The 26,777-nt window shown below is 40.9% G+C and overlaps 2 protein-coding genes across 21 annotated transcripts in view; both read right to left on the reverse strand.

The window, feature by feature from the left end:
- The window catches only part of ZNF454 (zinc finger protein 454), a 49,510-nt gene extending 22,733 nt beyond the window's left edge, over positions 1-26,777 (reverse strand). For 8 of the 17 annotated variants that reach the window (XM_059888879.1, XM_059888887.1, XM_059888873.1 and 5 more), the window contains exons 1-5: positions 26,701-26,777; positions 16,758-16,854; positions 7,361-7,483; positions 6,972-7,061; positions 3,786-5,610 (exon numbers count right to left, since the gene is read on the reverse strand). The gene's annotated coding sequence lies outside the window, so the exon portion shown is untranslated. Of the gene's footprint in view, positions 1-3,785; positions 5,611-6,971; positions 7,065-7,360; positions 7,494-15,001; positions 15,206-16,757; positions 16,855-26,298 lie in introns of all 17 variants that reach the window. The other 9 variants (XM_059888875.1, XM_059888876.1, XM_059888880.1 and 6 more) reach the window with 9 other exon arrangements.
- ZFP2 (ZFP2 zinc finger protein) lies at positions 1-26,777 on the reverse strand. 4 transcript variants are annotated; one of them, XR_009495114.1, is made up of 6 exons: positions 26,701-26,777; positions 16,758-16,854; positions 7,361-7,483; positions 6,972-7,061; positions 3,786-5,610; positions 1-242 (listed from the first exon to the last, which is right to left on the reverse strand). XR_009495114.1 is itself a non-coding variant. In XM_024994674.2 (6 exons), exon 6 carries the CDS (start codon positions 5,531-5,533, stop codon positions 4,139-4,141), a length of 1,395 nt encoding a protein of 464 aa, XP_024850442.1. In that variant the 5' UTR covers positions 5,534-5,610; positions 6,972-7,061; positions 7,361-7,483; positions 15,002-15,205; positions 16,758-16,854; positions 26,701-26,777; the 3' UTR covers positions 4,044-4,138. The 4 variants fall into 4 exon arrangements, 3 of the variants coding, with proteins under 3 accessions (NP_001091615.1, XP_024850442.1, XP_015327296.1); XM_024994674.2 differs by lacking the exon at positions 1-242 and adding an exon at positions 15,002-15,205 and having other exon boundaries at positions 4,044-5,610; NM_001098146.1 differs by lacking the exon at positions 1-242 and having other exon boundaries at positions 3,634-5,610; positions 26,701-26,731.

The raw sequence follows: 26,777 nt of genomic DNA on the forward strand, positions 1-26,777 counted from the left end.
TAAACAGAAAATATTTTATTAGGTAGTGATGACACACTGAAGGACTGATGCGGAAGCTACAATACTTTGGCCACCTGATGCAGAGAACTAACTCATTGGAATGATGCTGGGAAAGACTGAAGGCAGGAGAAGGGGACAACGGAGGATGAGATGGTTGGATGGCATCACCGACTCCATGGACGTGAGTTTGAGCAAGCTCCGGGAGTTGGTGATGGACAGGGAAGGCTGGCGTGCTGCAGTCCCTGGGGTCGCAAAGAGTCGGTCACTACTGAGTGACTGAACTGAACGGATGACACACTTAGGCTGTTAGGTTTAGAGTGTGACTGGGTGGGGAAGTGGGGATTATTTTAAGTAGTACTTTGAGTTCTCTTTGAGGAGGTAACATTTGAGCAGAGATCTGAATGCAGTAAGGAAGGAAAACATGTGAATATTGGGAAGAGAACAGAAATGCTGACCAGAGATAGAGGCGTTGTTGGTGAGTCTGTGGTTTAAGAAGGCCACTATGACAGGAGAGGGCAGTCAACAACGGAGAGCGGGAGAGGAGATTAGAAGGGACTAGAGGGCTTGAAGGCCATGGTAAAAAGTTTGGGTTTATTCTATACGTTATAGGAAACCATCAAAGGGGTTTAAGCAAAAGAGTGGTGTGGCTGAATACATTTTGACAGAATCAATGGTCTGCTTTGGGGAGAAAAGGCTGTGGTGGGGCTAGAGCTAATACAGGGAAAGCAGTTAGAAGGCTGTTACAGCAGTGGGGTAATAGGAGGAGGAGAGAGCCTCCTACAATTATATAACCTTCCTACAAGGTATTTGCTTTGAGAGCCCAAGATAATTGAGATAATTAAAGGCTCTGGATGCCATGCTAACAAGTTTGGATATTGTTCATATATATGAAAATGATAATATTTATTTAGCACTAATATGTGTTGGGCACTAAGCATTTTACATTAGTACTGAATGTAATCCAAAGCTATAAGGTCTGCACTGTTAACAAATAAGAAAATTGAGACAGCGATACATTAAGTGCCTTGCCCAGGGTCTCATGTCTAGGGACCAGGAATCCTGCCCCTGCTGGGAAGAAAGGTGCAGGAGTTTCCGCTTTCCTTGTTGCCCAGGATGGCTGAGCACTGACATATGAGGACCCAAAGCTTCCAAAACTCCTGAAAAAGTGAAACCTTCATTTATCTGACCCATTTCTCCTGCTGCTCCCTCTAAAGGTTAACATTTTACCAATTTGGGGTTATCACATCCATCTTATAGGCTTTAGTACATTTTATTCTTCCTCTCCTCCTCGTCCTCTGCCTCCCTTTGAGCCTTTAATTTTGCTACATTTTCATTTTTCATCTATTTTCTGCCTCTCTGCTTCCTTCTTCCCTTCATTTCTATCTTTTGAGATCAGGTGGGGAACAAGAAAAACAAATATATGAAGGGAAAGGAAGAAGCTGGTGTAAGGGAGAGACATTATTTAAAATCTAAGTTTCTGAGGTTATAATTAATTCAGTGTTTCATTCCCCCTTAGTCCTTGCCTTTTTTTTTTTTTTTTAAACTCTGTAGAGGTCCTGTAGCCCATCGAGATCAAAATGATGTAGTTCCAAACACTCAAGAGTCCATGGGAAACCTCCATTGCTATCCAGAAATATCTTCTGTACCCATTGTTTCTTGTTCGCCCCTCTCCCAGTGGAAAGTTCCCTTCCTCCTGTTGAAAAAGATCCCTGTGGCCTCTGCCTCTGTCCTAGATCTGATTTCCCCACTTTGAACTGCACATTCCCTCCTCTCTGCACTTTCAGGCTCTCCCATGCAGTGATAAACATGCTCAATTCTTCTGCCTTAAATCATACAAATGCTCCTGGCAGATTATTTGTTGGCTAAATCAACACCTTTCTCAATCCCCCCCCCTTTGCTTACCTAAACTCCACTATAGAGGCTGGAAGAGCTAAATATTTTTTTCTGACTCCTTTGCTCCTAGCCTCCATGCAACACAGCACCTATGGTCAATAAGATGTAATCAGAAGTCTGCTGAGGGCTTCTAGGAAAACCTTTTCTGATAAAAGGCACAGATGTTGCTGGTGCTACCCACCCCTTCTTCCTGCTTTGAATGCAGATATTTTACCTGAACTATGGGAGCCATCCTGTGACTTGATGAAAAAGTCATGACACTCAAGGCACTGAATTATTTTGCCTTTGAAACAGTGCCAAGCACCTCCAGATTAGTTATGGGAGAAAAACAAATCCCTGTTTGCTTGCAAGCCATTGTTTTTTGGGCTTTCTGTTATTTGTAGCCAAAAGCTTTCCCTCTCTCAACCACAGTCTCCCTCTAGTTACCTTCCTAAATCTCTCCTTTGTCAATCAAGCTATTAAGTCCTTTTCAACCTTTAACTCACTCTTCAACCTGCTAAAAATTAGAGATTATAAAAAACCAAAGGCCATTTTCTATTTTTACCTTACTGTAGCATTTGAAAATCTATCTCTATGCTAAAATTCTTTTACTTCTATGCCACCACCTTCTCCTGATTTTTCTGTTTTTCTTTTTTTTGCCTGTTTTTTTCTCCTCAGCTTCTAATTTGACATCTCCCACTTGTGTGTGCTAATTCATGTCTGACTCTTTATGACCGCATGGACTGTAGCCCACCAGGTTCCTCAGTCCATGGGGATTCTCCAGGCAAGAATACTGAAGTGGGTTGCCGTGCCCTCCTCCAGGGGATCTTTCCAACCCAGGGATCAAACTCAGGTCTCCCTCATTGCAGGCGGATTCTTTAACAGCTGAGCTACCAGCAAAGCTTCTTAGTTTAGCCTTCCACTTACTGCATTTAAAGACAGTACTCCCAGAATCCCCTTTTATCACCACCCTTCTACTTATTCAACTGCCTATCAGTAATCTTCATTTGGATACTACTCACTCATAAAATGCCCCCAGACTAAACTCATCATTGCCCCACAGTCAACTTTTTGTGTTAATTATGGCAGCCATCCACCTAAATAAATCTGAGTGCTCACACTTAATTACCACTATACCTAGATTCTGCCTTATCATTGCTTGAATTCTTCCTTTTCTCTCCCATCCCACTGCTAGTTTCTTAGTTTAGCCCTAGGAAAACAAAGACTATCTTTTTCAGTTTGATTTCCTAATCATTTTTATCACCTATAAATGAAATTGCTTTAACTACTCTCATAACTATAGATCTATAAAATCTCTCCCTATGACTGTTTTGAATATTTTATGAGTTGTAAAGATTTTGTTAATAACATCAGATTTTCATGTCTGTTAGTGTTTAGCTTCCTCTCCTTATCACTTTGATAGTTAAGAGTACAATCCAAAGATGTGTTTGAATCCTATGTACTCTAAGACTATATTTGTTATATTGTTTTCTAAATAATTAGCTTATTAACAATAGTTTAATGACTGTTATTGGAGAATTAAAACAGCATGCTATTGTGTTAAGATCTGTACAATTATTCTGTCATCTGGTAGCAACCAGCCAATATTTCAGAGGAGAAAGTAAAAGGGTGTAGAGGAGGACATGAAACAATCATAGAAGTTGGTGGAGGTACAAAATTTTGACTGAACAGATTCAGGGAAACCAGATTGTGGAATAGGAGCATCTAGATAACATATATAAGATGGTGAAAAATCAAGGATTTTCAAGCATTCATTATATTTATGGGATTGTAGATTGTAGCGATCTTGGAGCCTTCTAAATCTAAAAATCCCTCATTTACCAAATAAGGACACTGGGACCTGGTGAAAGTAAGTGACTTGTCCAAGTTAGTAGCAGATCAGGACTACATACCAGGTCTTTGGGCTGTCCAGTTAAGCACTCTCACATTTTCTCTCCAGTGTGAAGTCTCTGATGTCCAAAGGAGAATCTGCAGTATAATACAATAGAACTTATCTTCAGCATGAATCCTCACTGCTTAGAACATTAGTTATTTAAACGTTCTGGTATAAAGTAAGTTTTACTTTCTGAATCAAGATTTCTCTCCACTTTTATGTGGTTTCTCTGCAGTGGTCTGTATTTTCTGACATGGTATATTATACAACTAAAAAATTACTGGGATCATTACATTTATTAGGTTTCTATATTACATGATTTATCTGATTACCACTGAAGAGTTAATCATGATGAAGGGTCCCATGTTTTCCTCACGTATGAGTTCTCTGATGCCGTGTAAGATTTGTACTCCGACTGAAGGCTTTTCCACATTCATTACACTGATAGGGTTTCTCTCCTGTATGAGTTCTCTGGTGCACTATAAGGGATGAATTCTTAATGAAGGCTTTTCCACACTGATCGCATTCATAGGGCTTCTCACCAGTATGAATTCTTTGATGCTCAATAAGGTATGCACTCTGGCTGAAGGCCTTTCCACATTCACTGCATTCATAAGGTTTCTCTCCAGTATGAATAACCTGATGTACAGTAAGGGATGATCGCCCAGTGAAATGTTTTCCACATACCATACACTCATAAGGTTTCTCTCCAGTATGAATTCTCCGATGTTGAGTAAGAGATGAATTCTTACTGAAAGCTTTCCCACACTGATTACATTCAAAAGGTTTTACTCCAGAATGAAGTCTCTGATGCTCTATAAGGTATGTACTTTGGCTAAAGGATTTCCCACATTTGTTACATTTGTAGGGTTTTTCTCCAGTATGATTTCGCTGATGCAGGGTAAGAGCTGAGCTCTTACTAAAGGCTTTTCCACATTCACTACACTCATAGGGTTTTTCTCCAGTATGACTTCTCTGATGTACAGTAAGATGCATACTTTGACTGAAGGCTTTTCCACATTCATTACATTCATAGGGTTTTTCTCCTGTGTGAGTTCTTTGATGCACTGTGAGATTCATACTTTGGGTAAAAGCTTTACCACATTCATTACATTTGTAGGGTTTCTCTCCAGTATGAATCCTTTCATGTTGAATAAGGGATGAATTCTTGCGGAAAGCTTTTCCACACTCTTTACATTGATATGGTTTCTCTCCAGTATGAGTTCTTTGATGAACAGTAAGGTTCATGCTCTGACTGAAGGTTTTCCCACATTCATTACATTTGTAGGGTTTCTCTCCAGTATGAATTCTTTGATGTACAGTAAGTGAGGAACGTTCAATGAAGTGCTTCTCACATACATTACACTTATAGGGTTTCTCCCCCGTATGAATTCTCTGGTGCTTAAGAAGAGACGAACTCTGGCTGAAGGTTTTCCCACACTCATTACATTCATAGACTTTCTCTCCGGCAAATATTCTTTGAGTTTTAATTAATTCGGCATTTTGTTTAGTGTCTTTTCCATGTGAATTCCAGTTGTGAGGACTTTTCCCCACAGGAATAGTTTGTTGTATATCAATGATTGAACCCTGACTGGAGCATCTTTCAAGTTCATTACCTCCACATGTCCTTCGCTCAGTGAGGGTTTCCTTATGGGTAATGTGCACTTGGCCCAAATGTCTATCCTGGTTTTCCTGTTGCCCCTCTAACCAATTATCAGGTTCCCAGGTTTCCCCTAAAGAAGAATGCCAGAGACCTTCCCTTTCCATTATTACCCCATAAGATAAATCTTCAAGAACTTGGGCTTCGTTGTTGACTCTTTTGTTTCAAGTCTTGGTCTTCCAGTCTGAAAAAAATAAAAATTCAAAATTGTTTCTATACTAGATTGAAACCTGTATAAGATGGGAATAAGAGAATGCAACTGAGAATAACTATATGGCACATTTGAGAGCTTCCAAGGATGTCCCTATAATTAGGAAGAGAATTGGAAGGTAGGGAAAGAACAGTGAGCCACCGGTAAATAACAGAGGAACTAGAAGCAGGTAAGCAGAGGAAAGAGTGAGCCTATATGCAGGAGGGACAGATACTGAAATCACCAACTGTTGGACAAGGCTAAAAAAGGAAGATGGAACTAAGAGAAGATATACAGAGAAGTTGGGATTAGGAAGCCATAGCAGATTTACCAGCAGTTTCTTCTCTTCTGCAGGCTGCCTATAATTCTGATATTAAATCCTCATAAAACATAGTAGTGTGACATAGTGAAAAGATTGTTTACACTGGAGGCAGACAAACTTGGGTTTAAACACTAGCTGTTAACACTTAGCATCTTAAGTACTTACTTGTTTCTCTGAATCTGAGTTTCACAGATATAAAATGAGGATGCAAATAATCTCATAAGGACTAAGTAAATTAATGTATATAAACTACCCTTAGGGTACATATTTGTCTGGAAGATAAAGTATCAGAACACACTTGAAACTTAAACTCTCAAGGGAGGATGGCACAATCTCAAAGAGCTCCTCCCTTCTGCCCAAGGAGCCTGTGATTTTCTCACTCTGTTTAGGGAAGAGAATCCTAAAGGGCCCTACCCTTTTCTAAATACCCATTCCTTGAAAATAAGAACTAGTGGTAGAGGCAGGTAGGGGAGAATCTGTTGAACTGCTTGAAATGGGGCAGGAGGAAAGGCCTTGTAACCACTCAAGACTTTGTTTTCACTGATCCCATTTCTTATCCCAGATAAAGTGGCCTGGAAGCAATGAGAGGCAGAGGACAGGAAACTACAGTCTGAGAATCCACTTGTCAGGTTGATCAAAATTACCAGAGCAGAAATAACAGTGAACCAAGAGATCAAAGGCCTATGGGCAGGAAGCTCTACTGTGAAAGCAAAAGATATGCATGAACTGGACTTTATCCTTCTAATCTGACCCAGTTACACAGAAGAAGAGAAAAAGTGGAAAGCCAAGCAGGGTCCACCTGTAAAACACACACACCACCAAGTAACCTCAAAGAAGGCCTATCCAGTCAAGTGTGAAGTACCAACAAGTGCTACCCAGTAACAACACAGAGGACATAGGGTATATATTCACACTGTTAGACAAATACAAACACACAGCAAATGGTACAGGTCTCAAGAGACTCAGGGACCTCTGAAGTGGTTTCTCCCCAAGGTGACACTCATAAAACAGGTATTTGCAGCCTGATCCTTACCTGGGGAGATGCACCCAGGATGTTCTTTTGTCATCAGGTTCAGTTCTCAACCCAGCTGAGAAATCACATTAGGTTTGGAAAGCTGATGTCCTGCTTAGGAAGAAAAACACTACATTTGAGTTCTGAACTGAGCATAAAAATCACTCCCAGCATGTCTTATCCCTTCCTTTTCAGGGCTTCTGGAAGTATGTGGCTTCTGAGATTTCCCATTTTTCCATTCTCTACAGAAAAGACCTTTCACCTTGAGAGGACACCAAGGAACTACCCTAAAATAATGTCCTGTAGTATCAGGATTTCAAGTACAAATTCAAAAATTCCAGAGGCTATACAAGCTGTCAGTGGTAGGAAAGATGGTAATAGGTAGGTTTTGAGTTACAAGAAGTCCTTACCCAGTGAAACCAGGTTCCTATAGTTTCTCAGCATCACTTCCCCATACAGGTTCCTCTGAGGAGAATCTAGATGGATCTGCTCCTCCCAGGTGAAGTCCGCAGACACATCCTTGAATCCTGAAACTATAAATTCCTGCTTAAAAAAAAATTATGCCAATAACACCTCTGAGGGAAGTAAAACAAAAATAACAAAAAACAAGCAGCATTAGACAGGATAGGATAAAGAGATCTGTGAGAGAAAATGTTACCTTCCAAAAGAAACTGAATATCTGTAACAGACATTATTATGAAACAATCAGGGACAGACATAAGGAGTAATAGGGAAAGACATTGAAGGCTGCTCTAGATTAGCAGTGGAGAAGAGTAGATGGTATTCTGATTGTATCCTATTTACCCCACTGATGAAAGGATGGATTCCCCACCCTAAATAGCATAAGATGACCAAATATATGACACACAGCACTGCACAGAAGAGACTGACAGCAGTTATTAGTCACATATTCTCACAACCTGGGGGAGGACACGCCACACCATGCAAGACCATTTGGTTGTCATACTCAGAAACAGTGAGCCAGCATGGGCTGTGGGAGGCAGGCTTTATACTGACAGGAGGGCGATGTGACCCTTGGCTACCATGGGAAGATATGATTGGCTTGTTTAAACATTTTCAAGCTGGTAGGAAGATAAAAAACCATTAGGTTGAGGATTAGTACAAGTGTACCTGGCCAGACTGACAGGAGCCAGTTGGGTGGGGAGCCCTTCCCACTAGGTGGGAGCATATCCAGTGAGAGCAGGGGAACTCACAGCTAGGTCTCTGGAGCTCCCTAAGGCTCAAAGTTGTAGAGACAGCACATGGAACTTTAGGCTTTACAATAACTGGGTAGAAACTCCAGTTAATGGGGGGAAAGCATGTATAAATAGGATAAATCTAGAATGTGGCTGGTCTGTGAGACAACCAACAAAACACCCAGCTTGACTTGAAAATGGCATTTCAAACTTACAAGCCCATTTGGGCCTTGTTTTCCATCTCTTAGACGAGGAAATAAAACTCTGTAAGAAATCACTATGTTTGATAAGTGTGATGGTTAATTTCACATGTCAACTTGACTGGGCTAAGGTATGATCCAAGAGTTGGTAAAGCATTATTTCTGAGTATTTCTGTGAGAGTGCTCCCATTTTAATAGGTAGATTGAGTAACAAAAAGGTGGAAGGGCATCATCCAACCCACTGAGGGCCCACACAGAACAAAAAGGCTGAAGAAAGATGAATTTGCTCTCTCTGCTTGAGCGGAGATAGCCAACTTCTCCAGCCCTTCAACATAGCTCTCTTAGTTCTTGAGCCTTCAGACTCAGACCAGGACTTAGATCCTCAGTCACTGGATCTCACACCCCTTGGTTTGGAGTGGGACTGAAGCACTGGCTTTCCTGGGCCCTCTGCAGTACAGATGGAAGGTCATGGGAACTCTTCATCCTCCATAACTGTGTGAGCCAACTCCTCATAACCTCTCTGTATATCTACATATATCCTGTTGGTTCTCTTTCTCTGGAGAACCCTAACTAATACAAGAGGGAACACTAACTGAGTGGCAGTTACACTAAATGATAACTCAACTTGTACTCAGTTTTGTACCAAGAGGAGATTCATATGCCTCAGCTCATTTAACCCAAAGGACAACCTGCCAAAGTGATAGAATTAAAGTCATCATTTTACCGATGAGGAATCTGAGGATCAAAAAGGTTAGTACATTCAAGTCATACAGCTTGAACCCAAGGCCATCCAACTCCTCATGTTGTCAGAAGGCCAAGAAAAGATCCCAGAAACTCTCAGCAAGCGTAAGAGTGAGAGAAAGACAGAAAGGGAGATGGAAGGAGACTCAGGACTGAAACTCAGGGGGAAAGGGGTTTCAAGGAAGAGGGGCTAGTCAACACTATCAGAAGTCAGGTAGGTCAAATAGCATGATGGTTGAAAAGAATGTCTGATTTGAAAATTAGCTAATTTCAGAAGAATGAAGGAAGAAGTCAGCTTACAGTGGATAAAACAATACATGGAAGATGAGGAATCAGAAGCAGCCAGATGAAATTACTTCAAACTTTTTGTAAAGATGAGAAAAAAAAAAAAAAGACTGAAAAGAAGTAAGGAATAAGTTGTGGAAATAAAGCAATGGAAAAGGTTGCATTTAAGGACAGAGAGCACTGTAATATGTGAATGGGCAAAAGAGAGAAAAGGACTGATGAGTTCAGAGATGGAATGAAACCAATTTCCAAGCAATTTGGATATTTTACATCCTACTGGCTATGAACTCTAGAAAAAGTGTCAACCCTGAGGCACAGAGTTTACTATATTTCTTTCTACCTCATTATTTATTTTCTCCTAGTACTTTTAAATCAACATATCAAAATAACAAAAACATGTTAAAAATTACTGACAAATATTGTCGAGAAAAGTAAAAACTACTTGTTGTTCAGTTGCCAAGTCATGTTGGACTCTTCGCAAACCCATGGACCGTAACACGCCTGGCTTCCCTGTCCTTCACCATCTCCCAGGGTTTGCCCAGTCCACTGAATCAGTGATACCATCCAACCATCTTATCCTCTGTCACCAAAAGTAGCTACTAGTAGTATATAAATATATGGCAGAAATTCCATTTTATGAAAGGAAAAAAAGAAATGAGAAAAATCATCAGTTTGAAAAATGTTCTAAAGAAAGGGGAAGAAACAAGAAAGCATAATAATGATAAATCATTAAATAACAAAAGAAAGAGTCAATACATGTATAACAACAAATTTAAATGGGTTGGCTTTATCTATTAAAAGAGAAAAGCAGTAAAATGGGCTTAAAATACAATTATATGGCACATACAAAAGACCTTGGATAATTACATGGACAGAGGAGCCTGGTGGGCTATAGTCCATGGGGCTGCAAAGAGTCAGTCGCAACTGAACAACTAACACATACATACATGTAAGAGACACACATAAAACACAAACCAAAAAGTTTTAAAAAGTGGGGATGCTAGAGAAAAGACATAGGCTTCCCAGGTGGCTCAGTGGTAAAGAATCTGCCAGTAATGCAGGAGATACAGGAGATGCAGGTTCAACCTCTGGATCGGGAAGATCCCCTGGAGGAGGAAACGGCAACCTACTCCAGTATTCTTGCTTACAGAATCCTATGGACAGAGGAGCCTGGTGGGCTACAGTCCATAGGGTAACAAAGAGTCAGACATGACTGAGCAACTGAGCACGCACACACACAGACAAGATACAGCAGGCAAAAGCAAATAAAAAACAGGGAGGAGACTGTATCAAACAGATAAGGTAGAATATATGTGGAAGTAAAATATAAGCCCCTTTGTGAAAAAGGTAATAGACCATAAATATGATACCCTCTTTCTGGGCTTCCCTGGTGGTCCAGTGGTTAAGAATCCACCTATCAATGCAGGGGACACAGGTTCAATGCTTGGTCCGGAAAGATTCTACGTGCCGTGGAGCATCTAAGCCCACACGCTGTAACTACTGAGCCCAGGCACTGCAACTACTGAAGTCTGCATGCCCTGGAGCCTGTGCACGGCAATGAGAAGCCACCATAATGAGAAGCCCACGCCCTCCAGCTAGACAGCAGACTGTGATCACCACAACTAGAAAAAGCCACGTGCAGCCACAAAGACCCAATGCAGCCCAAAAATTTAAAAAATAATAATAATAAAATTCATTTTAAAAAATGCATTAAAAAGCAATAATAAATGATATTCTTTCAAAAAAATTAACCTACTTTCAATAAGTTAATAATAAGGCAAAATTAAAAGCCCAAATTTAGACTCTGATGGGTTATGTTGGTCTTCTCTACCTTCCTAGATTCTTCTCATTCCCTAAAGTGCAGAACCTACTACCCCCTCCACTCCTGCCACAGGCCGCAGAGCTTGTCCCTACTATGAAGCACACTATGGAACCCTGGGTAGATTAGTATAGAAAGCCATTTTAAAAAGCTACAGTGAAATTTAACTGTACCAGTCATAAAATGTATTTGTTGCTAATCTCTTAAGATGTTTTTTCCCTTTCTCCTTTCCACTTATTATGGGTTTTTTTCTCCCCAGCACTACATTAAGCTCATGGTAAATCATGGTATTTGAAATAAGCAGCTTCATGGGTTTATCTCCTTCATGCAGGTTTCCTCAAATATAAAACACTGAGTTTTTTGATATTGTTATCCTTTAAAAAGGCCAAATATCAAATGGAATAAATAGGAATATTTTAATAATGAAAATATACTTTATAAAGAAGATATAATAGTGATAAAGTTTTAGACACCACAGTAGCACCATGTTTTCAGATATAATTCTCAGCAACCCAGTCTTAATTTTTTTTAACCAAGTCATAACTCTGGTTAAATTACAATCACCATAGAACAAAAATTGAAACACCTCAGAATACACTTACAAGGAATAAGCAAGATCCTCATGATGAAAGTTAACAAAAACCATAATGAAAGATCTGAATAAAAGGAAAGGTAATTTTTTTTTACTCAATAGGAAGAATAAATATTGTAAAGATGGTAATCTTCCTCAAATTTATATAGTTAGTGAACCCAAATCAAAACTGCATATTCTTTAATGATTTCTGTTGAACTTGATAATAGTTAATAAAATTTGACCCTAAGGATAAACGTAGATGAACAGTACAGTAGCCAAAGGAGGTTGGGATGTTCTTTATAAACTAACAAAGAAAATTCTAAAACAAATAAAATAGAGTGGTACTACAGTAGAAATAGAGCAACAGAACAGAATTCAGAAAAATAAACTCAAGTGTGTATGTATATGTATCTAAATATGTTATATGTAAACATTTTATATACATATATAAATTTAGTGTTATCTAATTTAGTATATCTAATTTAGTGTAAATTTAGGTAGTATCTCAAATCTTTCAAGAATAAGCAGAGCACTCAATATATTATTTCAATAGGTGTACAACAGTTTGAATGCCATCTCCTCAAAACGTGCCAACCTAGTTCTGCCTGGCTAAAGCAGACACCGTGTCACACTCAGCCAGGCTACCCTACTGTCTGGTGACCACAGCATGTAACAACATCCTCAGTAATATTTCTTCTTCATTGCTGCCTACTCTTTCTAGAAGAGAAAATCAAGGAGGAAAGGGCTTTGTCCGTTTCATTCTCTACTACCTTCCCATCATCCAGAACATTGCTTAGCACATGGTAGGCAGGTGTTAAAAATCTGTTTAATGAAAGGATGGATGATGAAATGCCTCACCACACATTAAATGAAGTTAGATTCCAACCTCACATGTGTACAATAAATTCCAGATAGCTCAAGAAACTAAATTTAAAATGATAAAAACCAATAGAAAATGTAGAAGAGTATTTCTATAAACTTAGGCTACAGAAAACCTTTCATAGCAATAATTCCAAAGCCAAACAAAGGAAAAGAAATGTTAACTGCGTAAAACTTTATTTGTAGCTGAAGATTACAAAAAAAGTTTAATTGGGAGAATGGCATTGAAACATGTATAATATCATGTATGAAACGAGTTGCCAGTCCAGGTTCGATGCACGATACTGGATGCTTGGGGCTGGTGCACTGGGACGACCCAGAGGGAGGGTATGAGGAGGGAGGAGGAGGAGGGTTCAGGATGGGGAACACAGGTATACCTGTGGCGGATTCATTTCGATATTTGGCAAAACTAATACAATATTGTAAAGTTTAAAAATAAAATAAAATTAAAAAACAAAAAAAGTTTAAAAGAAAGCTGAATGACAGGGAACAAGAATGGCGATTTATGGCAAAGGACTAATATCCATTTCTTTTATATATAAACAACATAAAAATGGACAAAGGACACAAAAAGGCATCTTAAAAGGCTAGAAGAATGTACATCCACAGTCATTTTTGAGGATTTGAGACCTAGAAGTATATCTTATAACCTTATCACCTTAATTTTTTTTACAACTATATGCTTAATATTTATATTCAGAAAAAGAGGATAAAACTTAAAGGCAAATGCAAGTTATACTTGGGCAATTCACAGTCACATAACTGGTTAATATAGGACAGATGGAAATATTAGGAAAGATGAAAGAAGGAACACAGCTCTAACACTGCACTGATACATCCTAAATCAATCACTATACTCTTTGAAAGTGTCAAGGTCATCAAAGACAAAGACTGAGAAACTGTTCCAGATTAAGGGAGACTAAGGAGACAGGACATTTAGATGCCAGGTGAGAACTGGATTCGTTCCTGGATCAGATAAAGGACATTTGTGGCAAAACAGGACTAAGGTCGGCAGATCAGCTAACAGAATTGTATCAGTGTAAGGACATGAAACAGGGTCCTTAACTTTAGGAAACAAACACTTAAGTATTTAGAAATCAAACCAGTGATTGCCTGGGATGGGAGTTTTGTGTAGGAACCTGGGATGGGAGCTGTGGATAGGAAACAGGTGAGGATACTTTCTGGCGTGAGGACAATGTTCTATAGCTTGACTGGGGCACTGGTGATGTTGGTGCACAAATTTGTCAAAACTCAGTGAATTGTATGCTTTAACTGGGTTATTTTATGTAAATGATAAGTGAAAAATAAAGTTAGTTAGCACTATTAAACTAAATGGGCTTCCCTGATGGCTCAGCAGTAAAGAATCTGCCTGCAATGCAGGAGTCACTGGAGACACAGGTTTAATCCCTGGGTCAGGAAGATCCCCTGGAGGAGGGCATGACAACTCAATACAGTATTCTTGCTTGGAGAACCCTATGGACTGAGGAGCTGGGAGGCTACAGTAGTCCATAGCGTTGCGAAGAGCCAGATATGACTGAAGCAACTTAGCATGCCGCATGCATGCATTTTAACTAAATAAAATAAAATCAAGGCTATTGACAACCAAACTGAAGCCTTCTTCAACTAAAATCTTCTGAGTGCTTCCCCCTTTAAATCTTCCTCCTTTCCAGAAATTCTCTGATAGTACCTATTTTTGTGAATTATGTTTCCTTTTAAAACTGAGCTTGATAACACTGAGGAGAGAAAGTAGTACAAAGAGAAATCATGACAGTGATTGTCTTCATGAAGTCTTTAGACTGGCTCCTTTTATAAATAACCAAGTGACATATTCAAGAGACTCCTAACATATTACCTTATGACTAGACAAAACACCACAAGTCCTTTAGGATGGCAGACAAGGTTAACTATACCTAAACTTAAAAAGTAAAACAAAAAAACACCTAAGAACTTAAGAGTTTCCTGGGTCAAATCCTCCTGATGTCTTACTTCCTTTTCCAGAGAAGCAACAACTTCAAGTTCTAGCAAAAACTAGTAGCATCCATTTCAAGCAATCTCTCACAGCAAAACTAGCCTAGGCTCCTTATTCACCTTTTTCCTCTGATTTTTTCTGCTTCTTCTCAGAAAAGCTTTCATCATGCCAGCTCCCTTATTTAAATTCCTCTGACTCCTCCTCTACTCTCAGGCCTACTACCCCACCCAACACACAAACTCCTCCTTCCTGGTATTTGACCCCAAATTTGTCTCTGATGCCCTCTTACTTCCAGTCCCTTGTTACCTTCACTCCACCTGTAAAACTTGTCACCTACAAATTGGTACTTGCCATCCACCTCTACACACGAGCTGCTGCAACTGCTGACCTTCAACACCCCCTGAAAAGAGTTCAGGGTGGAGATCAGGAATGAAGCATCTGTCTTCTGGGAAAACTGGCAGAACAGGTCTTTAGACAGGTCTTTATTTTCAGGAGACAATATTATGAGCCCAGTTCTTGCATCCTGTCATATCTAGAAAAGCACTAAAATCCTTCATGGTGACATCTGCTCCATGTGACTAGCAGTAACCTTCTGCAAAAAAAAAAAAAAAAAGTGCTTGATTGCATGTACTCCCCTTCCCCAAATTACATACATATTAACCTTCCCCCCTACCTCTTTGGAGCAGTTTCTAAGAGCTTTCTGAAATGCTGCCTTCAGTCCTCATTTTGCCCCAAATAAAACTTAACTCACAATTCTCATGTTGTGCATTTTTTTTCAGTTGACAAACTCTAAAACACCTAGTGTCTGGAATAATGTTAAGAATGCCTACAACTGAGCTAGTATTTTCAACATTCCAGGAACCAATGCTGGGCTCTTTTTACTTTATTTCATTTGAACTTTCACCACACCTATGAAGTAGGTATTATTAAATGAAACAAGTCCAATGAAATTCTTATCACTGTCAAGTATGTGGCAACCACTCAGTTAATGCTGTTATTTCTGTCATCACCATGAGGAACTAATGCTTAAGGAAGTCACGTCACTCACCCAACACAGTGCAGCTGTTAAATAATATTTGGAGTTTAAACTTCAGACACTCTGACTTCACTACAGCAAATCCTCTCTACATATCCCTACTCAACCCTACTTCTGGTCACCACACTGATCTTCTCTTTCTCCTGAACTGTGGAAAACCTGGGTCCTGGAACTCTGACAACCTGGGTACTTAACTGTACTTGTTCTTATTATCATTCAGTTCAGTTCAGTTTAGTTCAGTCGCTCAGTCATGTCCGACTCTTTGCAACCCCATGAATTGCAGCATGCCAGGCCTCCCTGTCCATCACCAACTCCTGGAGTTCACTCAAACTCACATCCGAGTCAGTGATGCCATTCAGCCATCTCATTCTCTGTCATCCCCTTCTCCTCCTGCCCCCAATCCCTCCCAGCATCAGAGTCTTTTCCAATGAGTCAACTCTTCGCATGAGGTGGCCAAAGTACTGGAGTTTCAGCTTTAGCATCATTCCTTCCAGGACTGATCTCCTTCAGAATGGACTGGTTGGATCTCCTTGCAGTCCAAGGGACTCTCAAGAGTCTTCTCCAACACCACAGTTCAAAAGCATCAATTCTTCGGCGCTCAGCTTTCTTCACAGTCCAACTCTCACATCCATACATGATTACTGGAAAAACCATAGCCTTGACTAGACGGACCTTTGTTGGCAAAGTAATGTCTCTGCTTTTGAATATGCTATCTAGGTTGGTCGTAACTTTCCTTCCAAGGAGTAAGCATCTTTTAATTTCTTATTATCGTATATATGTACAATCATCATGACTGTTCCCTGTAGAAATGTGACCTCTTTTATGTTCCTGGAGAGTCCATAGCCCTATAAGCACCTATAAGGACCATCTCTCACATGATTTCTGTTCCTTTTTTGACCCCTGAACTGCACCAACAAATTAACAGGCCAAGGCATCCAGCTGAATAAGGAACTGGCAGCTGAGAACAGAACTGAGAGACATCAAGGGAGGGTTTTGTGGAAAACATCCAACATTCAGAGACCTCAATCGTTCTGTTTTCTGTGGTGAGGCCTACCTACACTACAGGAGCAAGGAGTAAGAGAGAGGTCTGAGAGAAAGCTGAGCTTACCTGAACTCCCCAAAGTAGAGGCCCAGCAGCCATTGCCTTCTCCTTCCTTCCTGTGGTGTCCTTCCCAGGGGATTGGCAGGATCCAGAGAATATGGAGCTGAGGGAAGGAAAAGATGTGAGAAACAAGACTCCTGCCAAAAAAAAAAAATTACTGAGAAATGGAATATTGCCTGCCACATCAGTAAACAAAGGATATTATAGTTATCAGGGTTGCATCTGCCACCAGTGAGCTGGGGAGCCTGGAGGGGAACTCAGGAAAGAAAGGATACCTGCGTCTAGCAGTCATCAGACTTCAGCCCCTCCCCACAGTGAGCCTTGAGGAAACTCAGGCTGTGAAAACACAGGACACTGGCCCCAGGCAGCCAAGGAGCATATCGCATCTTCCCATACATAGAAAAGTGCTCAATTCCTTGAGATATCCAGTTTTCTTTAATTAACAATCATCTTTTGACATTCAGACTACCTGCCCTTTGTGGCAAAACTCCTATATACCCTGGCTCCTCCCCAGCCTCCTCAGAGCAGTTTTCTCAGGGTTTCTTGAGATAGACGCTGCCTCCCAGGCTTGAGCATGAGGTCATAAAAATTTCTGCTGAATAAAACATAAGTCCCAACTTTTAGGTTGTGAATTTTTTTTTTCTACAATACCTACAGATAAGCCAAGTAAGAAGTATATGGTATTTATGTGAAGAATACCATAAAAAAATACCATTTAATTTACTGATTAAACTTATTTAAAGAAAGCTGAACAAAGAGAGACATACCATCTTCCTGGATAAGATGTCACAATATCCTAAGTTGTCACTTCTTTGAAATTAATTTATGAACTTAACACATTCCCAACCAAGTTATACCTAAATAATAATCTTGAGAGGTTAATTGCAGAAAAGATGACTTTTTTTTTAAGTTAAGTGTGTTATTAAACAATAGCCAGGAAATTTCTGAAAGGGAATAGCAAACTTGCCCTCCAAATATTATACAATTCCCTGGAGGAGGAAATGGCAAGCCAGTCCAGTATTCTTGCCGGGAAAATCCCATTGACAGAGAAGCCTAGCAGGCTATAGTCCACGGGATCACAAAGAATTGGACCTGACTGACCACATACACAAAATCAGAACAGTGTTACTTCGTAGGGAGAGTCACTCATTCACCAGATATACTGTTGACCACCTACTGTGTACCAGGCACCTATTCTTAGGGCAAACAAAATAAACTCTCTACCCTCATGGATGTTATAGTCTAACAGGGAAAAGGGTCAGTGGAATACACTAAAATCCTAGCAACACAAACAGTTCAGGAAAAAGTTTATACATAAGAATTCAGGATATGAAAAAATGTGACAGTTCACATCAATGAAGAAAATGTCGTGGTGTGAGCACAGGTTGGAAAAGAATTTCCAGACATGAGACAGAATGAGAGGGAAATAAAGTTTATTAGAGTGGGAGACACTGTTACAACAGTGGCCCAGCTCAAGGGAGAACCAACCTTGAACAGGGGTCCTTAGTTCACTTTTATACCCAGGCTGCAAGGCGTGGGATGGGGGTCTTGCGGGTCATTTGCTGATGGGATGAGGCACATATACTGGGTGGGTGGAGAGTAAGGCAAATACCCTCTCTCTCTAAGGGGTAGGAGGGGAGACAGGTTATATATATTTCAGGAGGACCTGAAATCCATTAATAGTTACAACATGGGGGAGGGAAGGACAATAAGGGTCTGGTTTTTCTGTTCCTGCATTCCAAGACCCTCTTTGGTTTTATCTGCTCTTTTGTCCCTGTGCTACCACATTCCCCCCTCTCTTTATTTTTAGGGCCATTTCTTTGGCCCCTGTTGATACCCTGCTCATATCTAACTATCTACCTATTTCCCTTCTCAGGAGTTTTGGAAACCAGTCTCAAAGGAAAAGAGGCGATGACCGCTCTGACTTCTTCAGGCTGTACAGGGTCGTCATGGGGCTCTCGGTTCCCTTTTGCCTGCTCTCTTTCAGGGTACATTTACAGAGGGAGAGGAGAGTCCACGGAATGATAAGGCGGCTTGTTTCAGCATTGTCTGGGTGTTGGTCAGGGTATATTCTTGTCATACTATTACTTGGAGATGTCTTGTATTCTAGAAGAAACAAACTTAACACGGAAGTTAGAGGTGCGTGGCCCAAAGATTAACAGAAGTAGAAACGCTGCTGAGGAGCTAGCCAGGAGAGACCGGACTAGGCACTGGTTCGCGACGTTCGTATTTCTCTGGGTATGAGAAGATGCAAGAATTGGGGCTCATAGAATCTTTACCTGAAAACATCCGATCATCTGAAGGCCGGGTCTTCTGGGTTTTTCCCAGAGCAGAGTGCCTTATTTATGATCTCCACCCTGAACTCCTTTCAGGGGGTGTTGAAGCCCAGCAGCTTGCAGTGGTCATGATGTAATCTTTGTAGAAGCAGCTGGCAGGTGCCAACTTCCAGTCAGCAGGGTCCCTACACGGCCACATATTTGACTATGCTTTGGGGGCATTTCATGGCTGTTGTGTCCCGCGGTGCTGGGAAGGCTCATTCTCAAGTCTACCAAAGATTCCACAGACAGTCTGCTGGGAGCCACCACGGGAGATCCCACCCATGACAAAGGTCATGCGGAAGAGACCTGACAGGCAAAGGCGGATCAGGCCTCAAGGGACCCCCTGAATCTGCTCGAGCACCTACCCCCAAACCAGAATCTGTCTTACTATTTTGTGCCTTTCACCAACTCTTCTGACATTAACAGGGGGCTGTCCCAGACCACCTTTCTCTGGAAAAAATCAACTTAGGGCTTTGGTTAATAAGTCTCCTGAGCATGAAAGGAATATTTCTATTTTAACCCCTCTGTTGGCATTCTAGCTTGCCTGACAGGTTTATCCATACTCTTGCAATTAACACACATGATTGTTCACAAAAGTCCTAATGAGCATAGAGTCCTTTAAGGGATGAAAAATTATTAAAATAGATAGTACTGGTAAAGGGTTTCATTGTTGAGCCAATGCTTGCTGCCAAGTTCCCATATCCCTTATCCATTGTGCACCTGGGAGTGCATTGGTTAACATAGTTGGAATGTAAGAAAAACAAGTAGCAGCCTTGGAATTAACCACATCAGACCTTTGAGCTGCTTGGTTCTTCCTTTGTTGTAACTTACTGCACCTTTGCTCTGTGAGAATGTAACTCTGTTTAGCACTTTCTGAGGCTGACATAGATTAGAAATATAAAGAAAAAACACTCCAAGGGAAGATAAGTTTTCTGGGTGAGCAGCCTATATCAAAAAAGGGTCATAAAATGTCCACAGGCCTCCAAGGCCAGAAGATATTGTACACAACATTGTTTATGGGAAAGGTGTGCAGAAAAAATCCTGGTTTTGATAAAGACAAAACAGATGTAATGTTTGGCCTGACTCTGTATGACTTTGCATCTTTCATTTCCCTCTATGTACAAGTCAAGGTATAAAAGTTCCTTTTGAAAATAAAGTTATGGGCCTCGCTCACCGAAGCTTGGTCTCCCCATGTCGTTCTTTTTTTCCTTTTCTCTCCTTTTCTCTCTCTGTTCTTCTTTCAGGATGACTCCTTGGAACACAGAAGCTTTATTGGCTTTCCGTGTTAATCAAGGAAGATCAAGCCTCTTTTTCTCTCTTTTTACTTTCCTTATCGCCTAGGCCGTCATCCTGAGGGCACCCCTGGATCCTGCTGGGGCTGGACCCCGGCAACAGTCTGCTCAAGTGTGCTGTTACGGGACCAGACCTTGCAAGTAGCAAAAGTCTCTGGACCATACCTGTCTTACTAGCCTCTTGGTCCAGGAAATGATTCCCTCTTGTTGCTTCTTCCCATATCTAGAGTTACATTATTATAATCATTGATCTTATATGGAACTGCATATCAGCATTTTATCACAGGCTCAGTCACACATTTAGTAATATAAGAAACAATCATCTGAAACAAGCAACATAGAAAATAACAAAGCTAGCGGTTATTAGTAAGGTCATAAGTAAGAATTATAAGTCAAGAACTTTCGTTAGGTAGAGTCCAGTATACCACAGGTCATCTGACTTAGTTAAATAATTATATCCAGGTGTGAATCTCCTGGTTGTACATCATGGAGCATCTGACCTTTATCCAAAGATTGGTTACTGAGATAAGCTTTAGAAACAAACTTAGAGTGTCCTTTTTAATAACTTAATTAATTAAACCTTTTAGCAATATAACATAACAACAAGGAACTAACTCGGAAGTAAACACAGACTTTAATTAACAAAACTAGAACTTAATATTAAGTGAAATATAATTTTTTTGTCATCGTGAGGGCATTAGCCCTGTAGGCAGGGAAGGCTTTAACCCATCAAATAAAAATGAGACTTGTCAGGGAGCCTCGAAAAGCCAAGCAGCCATCTTGGATTTCCCATAGCTCTGACTCCTTGATTTACAGCTACTGTTCACCCATTTTTAATCCCCCGATTTAGGAGTAGACTGTTGCCATGTTTTAAGGACATCAGGATAGCAAAAGTCTAACCGTGAGGGCTTATTTTTTGTAGAAGCAGAATGAGCTTTGTCTACATGCACCGTAATCTTAAATAATGTTTATTTACCAAAGTAACAAAAGATTTTAAAAACAAATATAAACCACTTAAAGGCAAAGAAATTGATAATCTGTTATCAGAAACTTCATTCTAGGAAAGCTTTGTTCTCTTAACATAGAGAGTAGACTAAATGCCAGTCTGTTACCAGTTTACCAGATAACAAACAAAATTTGTTTATCGCTTAATCTTAGAAAAGTCTTTTCCATAAATCTTGAAGTAGCAGGATTCTTGCAAAGGCATCAGGATGAAACCATGGAAGGCATGTTTAAAATCTGATTAAATTGCAATTGACAATGGAGCCTGGTCATTGCTGTGACTTGTAACACTTGTAACATGATAACTTGAATTATAATGATATTTTATCAGGACATATCAGATTTTCATGAATTTCACTTAATTTCTAGGATATCTGTATTAGTAACATCAACCATACACTATAACCTGAGATGATTCATCACTCTTCTAGCAATACTTCCCATGTAATTTAACATGTCAAATGAACTCAGGTAGTTTAATATCTCTCTTTGGGATGTCTCAGGGGCCCTCTGAAGCATCCCAAAGTTAGCTAGAAGCCAAATGATTTAGGAAGTGTTTTCAATAAATATCAAAAGGGTTTATAACACTCAGTCAGATAGGATCATATAAGTCACAGTGAAACAACAGTTATTCACTTAGCCAAAGTTAACAAAAGATTTCAAAGGTAAACATAGAACAGATCACTTCAGGGGAAAAAAAACATAAAATCCATTACCAAAGGCAGTTCAACATCTCAAGAAAACAAAACTCTTCCCTTGGGGTCCACTTTCCATAAAACCTTCTTATCACTTTCTGTACCCATTACTTTGTTCTCCCATCCTGAAACAGTCACCAGTTAAGTCAGACCTACTTCCTTTTCCCTTCATAAAATGTAATTTCATTCCTCACACCTTCTTTACTGAAAACACACATCCTACTTTCCTTAAGCAACCAAGAACTGACCTTTATATTAGCATTCTATAGATTGGTGAACATAAATACCAGTGATAAATTCTAAAAAAAATTCTAGAGAACATCTCAGGATGGCATCAAACATTATTCAATAAAAGTCCAAAATCACTAGTTTCTCTGTAAGAGGAAGTTAGTGTTCAGTAATGAATGTTTCAGAATCTTAGTTTATTTGGAAATGACCTAGCTATTCAATAAACTTCCATCACTTAGTTTAGCACAACCCTAGAAATTCAGGTTACCAAAATCTAGAGAGACTGCTGTTTTAGACAGACATTTCTAAAGTATAATTATTCTTACTAGTTTATCTAAAAGCTCATATCTCATTTACATTTTTCAGTTTTTTTTTTTTCCCTACAGGTACTTTTCTTGTTGACAAACTTGTAACAGATACAACAATATAACAATATTTAACTTATAATAAACCTAGGCACAAAGGAAATATTATGCTTAATGTTAATGACTCTTAGATATGTCTATATCAGATTAGCAAACAAACATTAATACTAGATATTTAATATTGCATATTTCCCAGTTCACGTGAATCTGAAATTCATTTAAGTTAACTTCCTTTGTATTTAGAATTGTTTGATTTGTAAGTGCTTACTTTTCTTTAGGCCAATTAAATTAGAACTCATGTACAACTTCAGCAACATTATCAAAAAAACCCAAACGACACACACTGAGACATACATAAATACAGAGATCGCAGTTTTCCACTTGAGATTTAAAATGTCTCTTTGATTTCCTCCCCCCCCACCCCCTTTTTAAAAAATTCTAATTTGCCCAAGGTTGAGGTCTCAGGTAAAGTGGGCTGTGTATTTCAAGGACATGGAAAGAGTTAACTTTAAGCTTTTCCCTAGGCAGGCCCTTTAATAAGCTGCTGCTGCTGCTAAGTCACTTCAGTCATGTCTGACTCTGTGCGACCCCATAGACGTAGACGGCAGCCCACCAGGCTCCCCTGTCCCTGGGATTCTCCAGGCAAGAATACTGTAGTGGGTTGCCATTTCCTTCTCCAATGCATGAAAATGAAAAGTGAAAGGAAGAGTCGTGTCCGACTCTTCGTGACCCTATGGGCTGCAGCCTACCAGGCTCCTCCATCCATGGGATTTTCCAGGCAAGAGTACTGGAGAGGGTTGCTTAGTCATAGTTTTATAGCTAAAATATAGACCAAATAGTGCTCAAATTAACTCTGATATCAGGGGAGGATCAGCTGATAAAAATGTTGGATTGTCCCTCTGATGGGAAGTGAGGTCTTTGTCCCATCAGAAGAATATGAAGGGTTAAGGGAATTTGCAGGGGGAGGCTTGGTCCTTCCCCATCCTGAGAAACGAGAGTAGTTAGAAGGGAATTCTTTAGGATGTTCAGGAGTAGGGGAAGCTTGGTTCCCTCCCCACCTGAGAGATAAGTGTAGTTAGAAGGGGATTCTTTAGAATGTTAGGAGAGTTTTTGATCCTTCAGGCTTTTGAATATAGGGAAAGACCTGGACCAAAGGGAACCTCAGAATCCTTTCCAAGAGGTCATGTGGATATGAAAGGTCGAGTAGGGGTCATCTAGGAAATCTGACGGAGAGAGGCAGAGGGGGACAGGAGACAGGGAGGCAACAGAACATAAAGAAATTCTGAGTCCTTTCCCTGCTTTTGGCAAAAGCTAGTGTGCCATTCAGAGGCCATATTTTTTTTGGGTCCCCCAGTTTGTACTGGGGCCAGGTCTTCTGCAGGGTCAAAATTTTCCAGTTTCTGAGAATGTAGCCAAGGGGTGAGTCTGAGAGAGGATCCCAGATATACAGAGATTCCTGGGAGCAACTGGGTGACTCACTGGCGATTCCTTGAAACGTGGAAGCCACTCTTGGGATGGCTCAGAAGCAACACCTAGGCTCCTGTAAATCAATCTGGACTGAAAGGGAAAGAAGTGAAAGTGACAGGGAAGAAGGCTGAAGAGGAAGATGCCTTACAATCCTATTGGGGAGGTGGTGGCCAGGGGACAATGGTCTCTGTTTTCCTTCAATCACTATGTGCCTGACACGGCACATGGAAATTGTCTTGCTGCTGGCGGATGCCCTTGTGGCCGGATCCGTTCCGTGTCCCCCTTATCCTCACATGGGAGTCTTCATGTGGCAGGTGCCCTAATGGCTTTTAAGTGCCTGACCCATGCACACAATATTGGTTGGCCTAGTCCTCAGTTGGAAAGAAGACAAAGGAGAGACCCTCACCCATTTGGGCGGCTGCTACTGGGGTGCAGTGAACAGTGGGGCCTTTGGAACACACCAGAGGGTAACCCTGGCCAGAGTTCTTCAGTTGCTTCCACAGCACTTGCCTGTTTGCAGAGGGTCCCTATGAGAAAGAAGAGAGGAGGTGGGGGAAGAGGCCTAAAGGTCCCCATATGGGCCACCAAAACTGTCGTGGTCCAAGTGTGGGTTGGAAAAGAATTTCCAGACATGAGACAGAAAGAGAGGGAAATAAAATTTATTAGAGTGGGAGATGCTGTTAGAACAGTGGGCCAGCTCAAGGGAGAACCGACCTTGAACAGGGGTCCTGAGTCCACTTTCATACCCAGGGTACAAGGAGTGGAATGGGGTTTTGCGGGTCATTTACTGGGTGGGCGGGGGGATGGAGAGTAAGGCAAATACCCTCTGTCTATAGGGTAGGAGGGGAGACAGGCTATACTGCTTAGGAGGACCTGAAATCCATTATTAGTTACAACATGGGGGAAGGAAGGACGATAAGGGTCCGGATTTTCTGTTCCTGCATTCTAAGACCCTCTTTGGTTTTATCAGCTCTTTTGTCCTTGGGTCACCACAGAAAGGATGAATGATTCAATAACTCAGAACAAGAGCTTACCATTTGGAAAAGAATAAAAATTTGCACATAAAGTGAAACTAAAGTACTAGAAGAAAATGCAGATGAATATCTTGTGACATATGGAATAAAAGACTCCCTAACAATGATGTCAAAGACCCAAACATGAAGGGAAGGTTTGCACGTCTAAACATATAAAAAGGCAACATTTCTGCATAGAAATTGAAAATATATTTGTGTATCAGACACACGATTTAAAAACACAATGCAAACTGCCTAAAAATATTCACTGGCTTTCAAAATGCAAATAGGTGCACCTTACTGTTTGCATCTCTCAGGAAGTTAGAGAACAGTAACACTCAGACTTAACTGTGTGTCAGTAAGGTACCCTTACCTTGCAATGTTTATAAACTACTACTGTTCTAGAGAGAACAGGACAGAAGCTATCAAAAACTTTACAGTATGATTTAGAAATTTCACTTGAGAAGATTTACAGAATGAGATAAGAATGCAAAGATAAATGTAGCCAGATGGCCTTTATTGTTTATAATACTAAACAAACAATCAAAAAAAGCCCACAACAACCCTGAGAAGGAACACTAAGCCCTACAGAGAGGATTAAGCATGGCACGGACTTACTTTTCCTCATATTCATTAATAAGCTGACTTAGCTGTTCTTAAAAACTAGTGTAAGTAGATGGTTTCAAAATATTAAACTAAAAAAACTTTATTCCGCATCTTAAGTTGTACTACACAGATAAAAATATTTATTAAAAAAATCACGGAGCTTAAGATTCGCGCACATGTATTTCATAACTCATTTTTTAAAGTAAATAGAGAAAAGGATACTAATATCCACATATTTGTTTAGAAAGCTTTTCTATGTACATAGACATGCAGATGTTGACAGTTTTCAAATGATTTTTCCCTTTTTGCTCCTCTGAACCTTCTAGTTGTCCTATACTGAACTTTTTTATTTTTGCTAAGAGGGAAAAAACTGCTTTAAAAGAAAGAAGAAAGAAAAGGATTCCCTCAAGTAGAAATCTGCATAGGATGGCCCTCCCCATTCTTACGGAGAGAGGAGTGAAGCGGGGCCCGCGCCAGCGCCCCAGGAATCGGAAACCACTGAGGGCGGTCCCGAGATGCGGTTTACACAAACGGCAGGAGCTGGAGCCCCGAGACCCGCACCTTGGTCGAGAATCGCCCGAGATTTTCACGGCGGGTCCCGGGGACAGCTCGCGACGGGGAGGAACCCACGGTCCGAGCGACTTCCAGAGGCTTCGGCCCCTCACTTGCCCTCCGACGCTGGGCCCCTGAGCCGAGCTCTCTGCCCTCGCCACTCGGGGGACAGGTGGTCGAAGAACCGCGCCCGACCGCTCGGCTCTTGGTGTTCTCGCCGGCTGGGCTCCCAGGGCGAGAGGAGGCACACCTGGAGTTAAAAGCCCGGCGCCGCGCTGGGTCAGAAAGGTCGCGGCCCATCAGCAGCCCGCCCCACCCCTAAGGGGCCTCGCCTGGCTGCGCTAGACGCCTCCCTCCAAGGCCCCGCGCACCCTCCGGAGCGGGCGCTTCCGCCGCGGCCCCTTCACTCACCCTCTCCCAGAAGGAGCCAAGGCAGCCTGCGGACTGATGACGCCCCTCGCGGCACCGCCACCCCAGGAAGTCGGACT

This window comes from Bos taurus, chromosome 7, assembly GCF_002263795.3.
Source record: "Bos taurus isolate L1 Dominette 01449 registration number 42190680 breed Hereford chromosome 7, ARS-UCD2.0, whole genome shotgun sequence".
NCBI classification, from domain to species: Eukaryota; Metazoa; Chordata; class Mammalia; order Artiodactyla; family Bovidae; genus Bos; species Bos taurus.